We start from the raw sequence: 12483 nt of genomic DNA, 5'->3' as shown, positions 1-12483 counted from the left end.
ACCGCCAATTCACAATGCCAGATATTCAGATTCTCTGTGGCTCCAGGGCCCCAGTCCAGATGAGCAGTCAGGGAGGGCTCCTCTGCTCCCAGAGCACTTCTACTTCCCTTTGTTCTGTTCCTGGATGGGCCAATCAGAAGGTAGACCAGTAGGGACTGTCCCCCTGCGGGAGGACTGGCTGGCTTGTGGCGTCAACCAGAACACATCAGGAAGTGCACAGCCTCCCTCATGGCTCCACCCTTCTCCAGTTAGGGAGCATCTCCACACTCCAGAGACCAAGGCTCCTGGTGTGCCCATAGCCCAGGCAGCATCCAGCTGGCAGGCAGCTCCCACAAGACCCTGAGGTAAGTTCAGTGCCCTTCCTGGAAGGTGGTTGGAAACCTGTGGTGACTGCTGGGCATCCTGGAGCGTTTACCCTGGAGCAGCAGTCAGTACCTACAGGCAGGTGGCCGCCTCCTTCTCATCCCTTCATTTGGTTAATCCTTGTACATTGCAGTGTAGTCCTCTAGTGCTGGGACCATGTGGCTGTGGGGCTGGAATGGCAGGCAACAGGCCCAAGGTTGAGAGAAATGTCCATCCACTGGGTCAACCAGAAGGTACAGCAGGAAACCTAGAGGTGCTTCTGAAGAACAAGCCTGCCATGGAGATGCAGCTCCTCTGGGCGGGATCTCAGTGTTCTCCTGGGGTTGGGGACTGAGCCAGGGGCTCTCTATAGCCACCTTAGCTTGGCTCTATCGTCATTGAAGCCATACTCACTGAGGCTTCACTTGTCTACATGTGGAAACAGTAGGAAGCTCCACATAAGCAATCCTTCTATGTACAACTGGCCTGATTGATCCCTATCGTGCGGCCGAAGGCCAGGGCTCATCTGGTGGCAAAAATGCACAGGATTTACTGGTGCCTAGCACCTGAAAAACTGGAGGGAAGCCACAGCAGATGTCTGGAGGCTGTGACTGACATTGCCTGCCCTTCCAGTGTCCTCCAGCCTAGCAGGGAGGCAGACATGCTCTTGTGGCCAACCCTTACTTGCCCTCCCAGAATAGCACCGTGCCACAGGCAGAGGGCTGTTGCATCACTGGCAGGCTACAACGGAAGGCCTGAAAAACACGGGGCCTGTCAGGGAATGAGGAAGTCACACACAGGCCTGGCACCCTGGCAGAGTGAGAAAACCTCCAACCAACCTGACTCTCTTAGTCCCAATCTGGAGACTGGCCAGCCAGGGTCCATGCCACCCAAGAAGGTACTATGTAGGATGGCCACTAGGGGTGAAAGCTCCTACCTCCAGAGCATGCCAGAGCACTGTAGGGTAGAGGGCAGAAGCTAGAACAGGGTTGTTGTACAAGGAGTATTCTCTTAGACCCCAACCCGTCCCTTCCCTGCATATCCACAGGACTCAGAGAAAGCTTGAGGTGACAGAGGCAGGACAGCCACTTGGGGAGGGTGAGTGTGACAGGTGGCCTGATGAGGGGCTTGTCTATGGACCTCTGCTTTCCCTCACAAACTGTCCATAGAGCTGAGGAGGTGAGGCTGCGCCCTCAGATTTCCCTAGAATGAGTCCCTTCTGACCCTGCCCAAAGCCCTGCCCTGGCACTCAGGCCTGGGTCCAGGCCAGCAGGGAACAGAAGGTGGGCACTTCCTCAGTTGCTCTCCCCAACTATAACCACAGCCTACAGAGGACATGTCCGACTATGAGAATGACGACCAGTGCTGGAGTGCCCTGGAGAGCTTCCGGGTGAAACTCATCTCCGTCATTGACCCTTCACGGATCACACCCTACCTGCGCCAGTGCAAAGTCCTGAACCCTGATGATGAGGAGCAGGTGCTCAGTGACCCCAACCTGGTCATCCGCAAGCGGAAAGTGGGTGAGGGCTGCTCCCACACCAGCAGGCCCCAGTCCTTCACGATCCCCACAAGACACCCAGGCAGAGGCTGCTGCATGCTCCACTCACTGCCCTGGCCTTGCCCCACACAGCTCCATCTCCATGTAGGATATATGAGTGAGAGTCTCTCCCCCTCTTGTCATGTCTACCTGCTGCTGCCCAGTGGAGGAAGGGGAGTCCCCACCATTGTTCAAGCCCTGAGAGAGCCACCAGAGTGAAGGCAGCACCTTGTCCCACCTAGGCTGAGACCTGCAGGGTGCCTTATTCAATGGCCCAGATTCCTCTGCTAGGTAGGGCCCAGAAGGGAGGGGGTGTCTAGAGCTTGGGAAATCTACCCAGAGTAATCATTCTACCCATCCCCAAGAGCCTCCATCTACCCAGACCTTGGCCTTGACTCTGCCTCTTCCACCTGAAGGTGTGCTCCTGGACATCCTGCAGCGGACAGGCCACAAGGGCTATGTAGCCTTCCTTGAGAGTCTGGAACTCTACTACCCTCAGTTATACAGGAAAGTTACTGGCAAGGAGCCAGCACGTGTCTTCTCCATGATCATTGGTGAGAGGCACAGGTGTGGGTTGGTGCTGTGGGTGGACTCAGGTGCTACGTGGTCCTGGCTTCTATGATTGCACTGGAGTGAAGAAGTCTGGTACAAGCCTTAGGATGTAGATCAGGGGAGTGGTCCTTGGTGACTACTCTCAGGATCTCAGGGGCAGGGCCTTCCTGGATTGCTGAGGCCCTGTTAGTCTCCAGAAGGGGAGCACTTCTCTGCCCTTTCCTACTCACAGCCTGGAAATTTCATTGAGAAGTGGTGAGCCCTCTGAAGTGCCATTTCTGCATGGCCCAGTTGTCATCCAAGGGCAGAGTCCTAGGGTTTCTAGGGGAAAAATGTGATGGCACACACCTTTAACCCCAGTACTCTGGAGGCAGAGACAAGCAGATCTTTGAGTGAGAGGCCAGCCTTGGACTACATAGCAAGACATCTCCAAAAACAGAGACTGGGGGGAGACAGCTGGAGTCTTGGCATGTGAGTGGTCCTGGTGAATCTCAGTTCTCCTGTGAGGGACAGCAAGGCAGACTGGGCCTAGTGGGTCCCTCAGTATTGAGGGACTCATCCTGCCAGCTTTCTCTGTGGGAGGCCAGGAGTGCTCCCTTTGTCCCTCAAACTGCTAGTCTTCAAGCACACACTTATTGACAAGGAAAAACACAGGGTCCACAGGTGATAGCCACAGACTCTCTCTGACACTGCATGGTCCCTAGATGCTTCAGGGGAGTCGGGCCTGACGCAGCTGCTGATGACAGAGGTCATGAAGCTACAGAAGAAGGTTCAGGACCTGACAGCCCTTCTGAGCTCCAGGGATGACTTCATCAAGGAGCTGAGGGTAAAGGACAGCCTACTGCGCAAGCACCAGGAGCGGGTACAGCGGCTCAAGGAAGAGTGTGAGCTGAGCAGCACGGAGCTGAAGCGCTACAAGGATGAGAATTATGACCTGGCCATGCGCCTGGCACGTCTCAGTGAAGAGAAAGGCACAGCACTCATGCGGAACCGTGACCTGCAGCTTGAGGTGAGCACTTGCTCCACTGCAGGGGAGTGGTCTGGGGGAGGCTGTAGCTGACTGGGCCACCCACAGGTGGACCAGCTCAAGCACAGCCTCATGAAGGCTGAGGATGACTGCAAGGTGGAGCGCAAACACACACTGAAGCTCAGGCACGCCATGGAGCAACGGCCTAGCCAGGAGCTGCTGTGGGAGCTGCAGCAGGAAAAGGACTTGCTGCAGGCCCGGGTGCAAGAGCTGGAGGTCTCTGCGCAGGTAGGGAGACCGCCACTGTGCACCAGGCCTCACATCTGCAGGGGACAGTACAACTGCAGTAGCTGTGGCACTGTGGGCCTCCTCAGCTAGGCTTGTTGCCCTCTGCCACCTCCAGGAGGGTAAGCTAGACAGAAATAGCCCATACATTCAAGTGCTGGAGGAAGACTGGCGTCAGGCACTCCAAGAACACCAGGAGCAGGCCAGTACCATCTTTTCCCTACGCAAGGACCTCCGCCAGGCTGAGACCCTCCGGACCCGGGTGAGAGACCAGGGCAGGCAAGCAATGCCCACTGGGATGGTGGGGTCTGGGACCTAGCTCACTGTCTCCCCTTTATCAATTCCTAGTGCACAGTGGTGTCATGTCCACAGCTAAGGTCACCCTTTGGGCTTACAATGTGATGACTGATGGTGGCCAAGGCCATGGTTTTAGACTAAGTTAGCCTACTGTGGACTGGGACTCCTGGGCCTTCCTCATTATCCCAGCTACACCCATCTTATGTGCTCTGGAGTGGTTGCCCTGAGTCCAGCCCAAGGGGACGGGAGGCAGTGAGGCTGGATGATGCTTCCTGTAGTGCATGGAGGAAAAGGAGATGTCTGAGCTGCAGTGCCTGGCCTTGCGCAAGGATGCCAAGATGTACAAGGACCGTATCGAGGCTATCTTGCAGCAGATGGAGGAGGTCTCCATTGAGCGGGACCAGGTAGGTGCTATGCTTGTGTTCAGAAACTGAGAACAAGGAGTGTTGGGGTATTGGTACAGCAGCTTTTGGAGTCATGGTCAAAGCATTTTTTATTTATTTATGCTCAAGCTGACTTGACAGATAGAACCTGGGACTGCTTGTACAAATGTAGTCAAGTCTACCTTACTCAAAGGAAGAACTCATGTAGGAGGAGAATGATGTAGTCCCTTTGTTGGGTAGGGTAAGGGCAGGTGGAGATGTCAGCAGGGGAGAGGATGCTGCTGGAGGCATAGGTTGGGGGTAGGGAGCATTTGGTAGAAGAACTGGTGGTGGTTCTCTGGTAGAGGCAGTAGCAGTAGTAGCAACTCATACCTGTAATCCCAGCACTTGGAAGTTGAGACAAAATAATTTCTGTGAATTTAAGGGCAGCCTGATTTACAGTGAGTTCAAAGCCACTTTGGGGTCCAATGTGTGACCCTGTCTCAAAAAGCCATGTTTGTACATTCCGGTCCCAGCATTTAGAGGTAAAGACAGGAGAATCATAAATTCAAGGCCATCCTCAGCTAGTAGTAAATATGAGGCCAGCTTGGGATAATGAAACTATTTTCCAAGAGACAAAAGAAAAACACATTGTGTTCATTTAAGAGCAGCTATGCGCCAGGCAGTGGTGGCGCACGCCTTTACTCCCAGCACTTGGGAGGCAGAGACAGGCAGATTTCTGAGTTCGAGGCCAGCCTGGTCTACAGAGTGAGTTCCAGGACAGCCAGGGCTACACAGAGAAACCCTGTCTCGAAAAAACAAACAAAAAACAAAAAACAAACAAAACAAAAAAAGACAAAAAACAACAAAAAAAGAATACCTATGAATCCCGTTTTTGATGTCAAGCTGCAACCAGAATTTATAAAATATGTCACATAGGTGGGACAGGAACACACACTGACTATCTGCTGGGGATGCAGGACTCAGTTGGGCTTCCTAGGAAATACTTTGAGTATTAAATCACAGAGATTTTTGGCTGCTTCTTTGCAGTGTTTTGTTTTCTGAGACAGTGTCTCATGTAACCCAATCTTGCCTCCAACTCATATATGTCAAAAGATGGCCTTGAACTATTGATCTTGCTTCTACTTCCCAAGTGCTAAGATTCTGGGCATATCCTGTTCCACCCAGTGTTTGTTCATTTGTACTAAGAGCCCTGACTGCTTTGAGAATCCCTCCAGTTCGGCAACTCCAGCTGCACAACAGGGTGGTTGATATCCAGCCAGGACCTCTGGTAGGGGCTAAGACCTGAACTGCCAAATGAGAGGCAGAGCATCATCTCTGGCCAGGTCCCTTGCTGAGGTTGTGTCCTCTGCTATTCCTACAGGCTATGGCCTCAAGGGAAGCACTGCATGCACAGTGTGCGCAAAGCTTTCAGGACAAAGATAAGCTTCGAAAGCAGGTTCGAGAACTGGGTGAGAAGGCAGATGAGCTGCAGTTGCAGCTGTTCCAGACTGAGGGCCGATTACTGGCCACTGAGGGCAGACTCAAGCAGCAGCAATTGGACATGCTCATCCTGGTAGGCCTCCGTGTCTGCTGTAGCTAGGGTAGTCTGGGCAATGAGGGAGCTGGGGAGGATGTGGGGTCAAGGCAAGATTCCAAGAGGGACCATGCAGGCCAGAAGCATCCCCATTCCTAGCCTGGCATGACTGGCGCCCTGCTTGTGGCCTTAGAAAATGCCTGGCCTTCCTGAATCCCAGTTTTCCTCTTTAGAGCGCCTCATGGTGAAGTGACAGTCATAGATGTAACTCGAGGCCCAGTTATTCACACCACTCCAAGGACAGTGGTCTTGACCAAGGAGTAACCTTCAGGGGGCGTGGCAGTGTAGTGTTAAGAAATACATGTTCTGGGCATATCTAGAGATAAGTACAGGGCCTCACCAGAGGATGGAGCTTGGCTGGTGCTCTTACCATGCCCTGCACACCCCATACCCAGGTGCTTGGAACCCCTAGAGCCCACTGACCAACTCCCTTTTCTGTGGCCACAGAGCTCTGACTTGGAGGATGGTTCACCCAGGAACTCCCAGGAGGTGAGTGTAGACACAGACTGGGCCTCTCTCTGGCTTCCAACCTTCACCTGCCCTCCCACTCATCTCCCACGTGCTCCTGTCCCCTTAAACTGGGCTGTCCCTTTTCTCTCATTTTGGGCTGGATACAGGGAAGAGTGCTGGGCAAACTCCAAGCCATTGCTTGTGAGCAAAGTGAGGCACAGATCAAGGCCCACATCCTGGGCTCTCAGGACAGGAGATTCATGCTAGGGTTTCCTTTGCCTGTTGGCCTGGCTGGGACTGAGTCCCTGAGGATCTCTGTGCAGAGGGGTGACAGTGATGGCTATGTCAACTGAGGAGCTGGAGTCAAGCAGGCAGTGGGCTGGGCCACACCTAGTCCTGGAAGGGCAATGGTGGCTTGTACCATGGCCTAACTGGGTGGCATGTTTCTGTCTGGAAGCTCTCACTGCCTCAGGACCTGGAGGAGGATGCCCAGCTCTCAGACAAAGGTGAGGAGGTGGGGATACCATGTACTGCCAGAGGCATCTAGGCTGCAGTCTTATCCTTGCCTCCCTAAACCCTGGCCCATCCTCAGCTGTGTGACTTACTTTGTCTCAGTATTCATACCAACCAAGGATGCCCCTCCCTGAGGCAGGGAATGGAAATGGTGAAGGGCTAAACTCTTAGGCCAACCCACCTGGAGAATAAGGAATCTGATTTGAATGTGAAGCTTAGGTTTCAGGGTCTGTGGCTCAGAGGACCGTGAATGTGGAGGCCTTACCCTGCACAGGCCATCTTTCCCTACCAACCTTCCTCCTGCAGAGGGAGATACTAGCCAGTAAGCAGGTGTGCTCACTGAGGAGTGGAGTGGTGGAGCTATGGACAGGGCAGCAAGCAAGGAGGTGGGGCTGTACTATCCACAGTAGCAGGCTGCCAGGCAGGACACTCCTCTGATCTAATAGTTGGGGGATGGCAGTTGGGGTAGCTGAAGGTGGGTGGTGAGAGGCTCTGGTGCAGGGAGGAACCCTGGGAGCTTTCGTGAGAAGTCAGACAGACTTCCTCAGCTCAGCCAAGGCTCTAACCAAAGGCAAAAGGGGAACAAGAGGTGTAGATGGAGAAGCACCGGTCACCCACTGCAGCCCCCGAGACCCAACCTGAGGCCACTGAATTCCATGTGAGCACACAAGGAGAAAACAAGAGCAGTCAGCTCCCTTGAAGGCATGCCAGCAGTTAGGCACTATGAAAATGAGAGGGGAAGGGGGCAGAGCTGCTGGCTGCTCTTATACCCTGAGTCTTTGTTATGTACCTCTTTCTTGATGTTCATAGCCCTCCCTGCACACTTCTGCCTGGAGGCTTGAGCCTTGGTCTGCCCAGGACCTGGGGCTGCTGGGTCTGGTCCCTTGGAGTGAATACTCTTCTAACTAATATGGTGTGCTTCCTCTCACCTTGAGGCCCTGAGCTCTCCACTGAGGCTGCCCCCACCCCACCTATGGGAACCACTAGGCACAGAAATGTTGCCAAGCTAACAGTGATATGGACTGGTATGCATAAGCAAACTGTCCTGGGGACCTGGAGTCTTTTCTACCCTTGTGTTTGTCCTTGTGTTTGGTACAGTCAGCTTGGGAGGTATGGGTGGGTGATGGTAGGAGCCCTGTTGATGTAGCAGCCAAAGGCTCAGCCTGTTCCTGTCTGTGAAATGCAGTCTCCACTGGACTCGTGTGAGGATCCCTGCCCATAGGCTGGCCTAAGCTAAGGCTAGTTGGGCTGTCAGCAGAGGGAGGTGGTGGCCATGCCAGATGGGGCCCCCCAAGCACAGCTCTTCCTTTCAGGTGTCCTGGCAGACAGGGAGAGCCCAGAGCAGCCCTTCCTGGCTCTGAACAAGGAGCATCTTTCACAGACCCATGTAAGGCTGACTGGGGTCCCCAAAAGCCCTGGAGACTAAATGGTTGATCTTGGGGAGGAGGGTGACTCCACCTAGACACCGGGGATCACAAGGTCTTTGTAGTACATGCATATGATGTAACATTTGGGTAGTGTTTGATGCATTAACTGGAGCCCCTCTTCTTGGCTAGAACCCTAGATGTAGGGTGGTTGGACAGGGGAGGGAGGCAGCAATGTAAGGACACTCATACAGCTGTTCACTACAAAGAAGTCTTCCACTTAACCTGACTAAAAAGGGTTAGTCACCTCATGCTCATTCATCTCGGAGTCCAGTAGACTCCAAGGCCAGATAGCTTGGCTTCACACCTGCTGGAGTCCTAGGGCTACCGTGGTAGCCGGTTGTCCAGCTGCTGGCCCCGTTCCTTCTACAGGGCACGAGACCCAGCAGCAGCGAGCCTCCGGAGAAGGAGCGGCGGCGCCTCAAGGAGAGCTTCGAGAACTACCGCAGGTATGGGGCGGAGGGCAGGACGGCTGGCCGGGTGGCACACCTGCGCTTACCTGCTTACACTGCGGGTCCCACAGGAAGCGGGCGCTCCGCAAGATTCAGAACAGCTGGCGGCAGGGAGAAGGGGATCGCGAGAATACGACAGGCAGCGACAACACCGACACCGAGGGCTCCTAGAGGACCACCCCGAGGCTGAGCATCTGTGTAACTGTGAGGGGATGCTGAGGTTTTGTTTTTTGTTTTTTGTTTTTTTACTGTACGCTACACATGCGTTGTACAAGTATTAGAAAAATGCAGCTAAATAAAATGACCACCGAGCTGAGCTTATTGGTTGGATGTGCAAGCGGGGCGACACTAGGGGGCGACAAAATGTAGCGCGCTGGTGGCGAACGGAAGCCGAAGAGGGCCGCTTCCGGCCGCTGTGCCCGTTTCTGAAATGGCCGGTGCAGCTTCAGTCGCACGGGGTGGTGCAAAAAGAAGCAGTCAAGGATCCCAGACGGGATGTTGCGGACAGCGCTGGGCCGCGTGCCGACACTGCTTCGTAGTGTGCGGACCCGGGATACAGCACCGTGGCGGCTTTGGGCTTCGGGGGCTCGCCTAAAGACTGCGGAGAGACTTCAGGGCTGGGCCTGGGGCTGGCGGAACTCCAGCTCCGCGCCGAGATCACGGCGTGTGTCGGCGCTGGGGCGCGTGGAAGTGGACCACTACCAGCTCGTCTACACCTGCAAGGTGGGCGCGGTCGCCAGCACCCAGAGCTGGTTGGTTTTCTGAAGGTGTAGGGTTCTGGCAGAAATGGAGGAGGCATCCTACGGACTGGGAGGGGGCGGAGTCTTTACAAAAGGATTGGGAGGGAATGGATCTATCTATGAGGGACAAGGCCTTCTAGGAGATGGGTTGGATTATCAGGAGACAAGCGTATAGGAGTGAAGGGGCTGGCCTCTCCTATATGGGATCATCTGGGAAAGGGTTGAGGCTGTCCCTCAGGATGGAGTTAGTCCTTGAGGGGGTGTGGGTGGGACTTTAATGTGTGTACCTTACCTGACCACCTCTCTAACCCAGCTAGGTCTGTGGGACTCGGTCATCCAAGCGCATCTCAAAGTTGGCCTATCACCAGGGGGTGGTCATCGTGACTTGCCCTGGTTGCCAGAACCACCACATCATCGCAGACAACCTAAGCTGGTTCTCTGACCTGAAGGGGAAGAGGTGAGGCCAGCTGGGAGGGGTAGGAAACAGTAGGATTGTTGGCCTGTATGAGCCTGGGTCCGTGCCTGGTGTTGTTGTGACCTCTCTCTTTACCTGGACAGCCCAACTTCCATGTGGATCCGGAAACAGTTAATTTGAACTTAAAATAAACCATGAATGGCCCCAAATATGGCAAACTAGCTCTATGGCTTTACCTCTGTCATTGCCTGACCTCTGATCTCTCCAATGACTTTGTCACTTTCTAGTGGAGGCTTTTTGTCTTTTGCCAACTCAGGGCAAATGGAAGGGTATGTGTCAGACTATGGCCCGGCACTGGCCTTCAGTTGGTGTTCCCACTTTGGGGAGAACAGTGGGGAGGGCCAGGAGCCAGTTCAGAGGATGGGTCTATGGCCATGCCTCATGGCTTCTTAATGTTCTAAGAGGAAGAATCAGTGGTGGGAGTAAGGGCAGAGCCACAGAGGAGCTAGCCTGTGAGATAAGTGTGCAGGCCTTGGGTCTCTAGGGTTCACCTCTTGAATCTGTGCTGCAGAGAAATCTCAGCTTTGATCTGTAGGAACAGGACAGAAATGCAGGGATGGCCATTACCTGGTGAGAGGTGGGGCCAAGGTGGTACACTGTATAGGAGAGATGGCTTCTGAGGTGGGAATTGTTTTTTTTTTTTGGTTTTTCGAGACAGGGTTTCTCTGTATAGCCCGGGCTGTCCTGGAACTCACTCTGTAGACCAGGCTGGCCTCGAACTCAGAAATCCGCCTGCCTTTGCCTCCCGAGTGCTGGGATTAAAGGCGTGCGCCACCACCGCCCGGCATGAGGTGGGAATTGTTAACAGACACATTTGGTGAAGGTGCTGTTAGGTGCCTGCAAAGTACTGGAGTCACTTGGATGCTGGGACAAGCGTTCCAGGCCCAAGATGACCGTGGGATGCCTTTGAGGGAGCCCAGAGTAAGGCTGATGCTACCCTTACTGTCTGCAGGAACATTGAAGAGATCCTAGCTGCCAGAGGAGAGGAGGTACATCGAGTGTCTGGTGACAGTGCTCTGGAACTGATTCTGGAGGCTGCTGAACCACCTGCCACCCCAGAAGGAGGTGAGGATCCCACCCACCCTGACAAGATGGAACAGAGCTGACCTGTACACTTCTGCAGCTGTGGACTCCAGTCGTCCCAAAAGTCACTGTCTTCACTTGGAGCCTCTCAAGCCTGCTGTTCCTTGTCAGTAAACAGCCATCACCTCCAGATGTTGGGCCTGGGCTCCTGTGTTTCTCTTCTGAAGTCAGAACAACTGTGTAGCTGTAGAATCCCAGCCTCATGACCACCCGCCTCTTCAGAGGGGTCTCTGTCCCTGTGCAATAGTTCTAAGTAGGGCTGGATCTGCTGTTGAGTTAGACTTGTGGCCTTGGGCGGTTTTTGTTCCTCACAGCACTTTACTTCCTCCTATATTACCTGCCATCCCCTGGCTAGCACGCTGGGTTCTGTTGTGTGAGCTAGTGTCCAGCCTAGCCCTGAGGCTTGGTTTTTGTAGCAGCACAGGCTGCTCTGAGTAGCCGTAGCTGCTCAGAGGCTGGCTAATGAGAGTGATCCAGGCAGAGGCACCCCACACACATACACCCCCCCATTCCCCCATGAGCTGCCTGCCCCTCTCAATTCTTCCAGTTTTGAGGCCCAAGAGGAGAGGTGTTGAAGTGATGAGGGCCACACCATGCTTGCCTTGGTGTGCGCTTTGTCTCCTAACCTTGTTTGACATGCCTTAGGGATATTCTTGTGTTTAGGAGTATGCACAAACAGTCTTTTGCCTGTTTCTGGGCCCTGTGACCTTCAATATTAGTCAGCAGTCTGTCTGGCAGGGAAAAACTTGGGACAGGAGGGTGGAGAAGCCAGTTGACAGTGACACAATGGCTCCCTGGCTTCTGGGACCTCAGCTAGTGATTAGCAGTTCACTCTGGGCCGTGGGAGGCTGGGTGCACTTGCAGTCTGTGCCTTCACTCGATTACCCCCTGTCCTTCTCTCAGCAAACACCCTGCTATTAGCCCCACCAGAGCCTCCTGTGCCATTTGTATAAACTGTCACAGTCCTAGAGGCAGAGCCAGCCTCCTACTCCAGCCTGCTCCCTGTAGAGGACACGGAGGTCAGAGGGGCCAATTGTGTTGCTTGTGGGCCTTCAAGTGCAGGAGGCCAGTGGAGCCTGGCTAGGCTGCCTCATCCTCAAGTGTCTGGACCATGGTTTGAGGAGGCCTGGAGCTGGCTAGACCTGATAGTACAGAGCTGGATCTAGTGTATCCCATCTGGATAGGAAGCCCATGGTTTGGACTTCCCTCTTGTGTGTGCCTTCTGCATGTTGCTGCTCCAGAGTCCTCCTTCCCAGGGAGGCTGTCCTGTATATCAGGATTTCACTTGAAACTTCACTTTCCACAGAGTCCATTCTTGCAGCGTCCATACCTCACCCTGTTCTGCAGACTCACCCTGGGCCATGGTTCCCAATCATGTAGCCAGGTTCCTGACAGCCTGGAATTGTT

At 54.1% G+C, this 12483-nt stretch overlaps 2 protein-coding genes across 5 annotated transcripts; both read left to right on the top strand.

Moving 5' to 3' along the window:
* The first annotated feature begins 213 nt into the window (after window positions 1-213).
* Window positions 214-9094, top strand: Card9 (caspase recruitment domain family member 9). 3 transcript variants are annotated; one of them, XM_028772951.1, is made up of 13 exons: window positions 214-344; window positions 1667-1862; window positions 2296-2433; window positions 3136-3440; window positions 3507-3686; window positions 3802-3945; window positions 4259-4384; window positions 5727-5918; window positions 6387-6428; window positions 6847-6895; window positions 8216-8289; window positions 8699-8775; window positions 8850-9094. In XM_028772951.1, exons 2-13 carry the CDS (start codon window positions 1679-1681, stop codon window positions 8947-8949), a joined length of 1611 nt encoding a protein of 536 aa, XP_028628784.1. In that variant the 5' UTR covers window positions 214-344; window positions 1667-1678; the 3' UTR covers window positions 8950-9094. The 3 variants fall into 3 exon arrangements, 2 of the variants coding, with proteins under 2 accessions (XP_028628784.1, XP_028628785.1); XM_028772952.1 differs by lacking the exon at window positions 214-344 and having other exon boundaries at window positions 1763-1819; XR_003712098.1 differs by lacking the exons at window positions 8216-8289; window positions 8699-8775; window positions 8850-9094 and having other exon boundaries at window positions 6335-6428; window positions 6847-6890.
* Window positions 9095-9165: 71 nt separating this feature from the next.
* Window positions 9166-11208, top strand: Dnlz (DNL-type zinc finger). 2 transcript variants are annotated; one of them, XM_028772953.1, is made up of 3 exons: window positions 9166-9501; window positions 9836-9975; window positions 10946-11208. In XM_028772953.1, exons 1-3 carry the CDS (start codon window positions 9274-9276, stop codon window positions 11097-11099), a joined length of 522 nt encoding a protein of 173 aa, XP_028628786.1. In that variant the 5' UTR covers window positions 9166-9273; the 3' UTR covers window positions 11100-11208. The 2 variants fall into 2 exon arrangements, with proteins under 2 accessions (XP_028628786.1, XP_028628787.1); XM_028772954.1 differs by having other exon boundaries at window positions 9832-9975.
* The last annotated feature ends 1275 nt before the right edge of the window (window positions 11209-12483 follow it).

This window comes from Grammomys surdaster, unplaced genomic scaffold (assembly GCF_004785775.1).
Source record: "Grammomys surdaster isolate TR1022 unplaced genomic scaffold, NIH_TR_1.0 219, whole genome shotgun sequence".
NCBI lineage: Eukaryota > Metazoa > Chordata > Mammalia > Rodentia > Muridae > Grammomys > Grammomys surdaster.
This window is presented reverse-complemented; position numbering and strand designations above follow the sequence as displayed.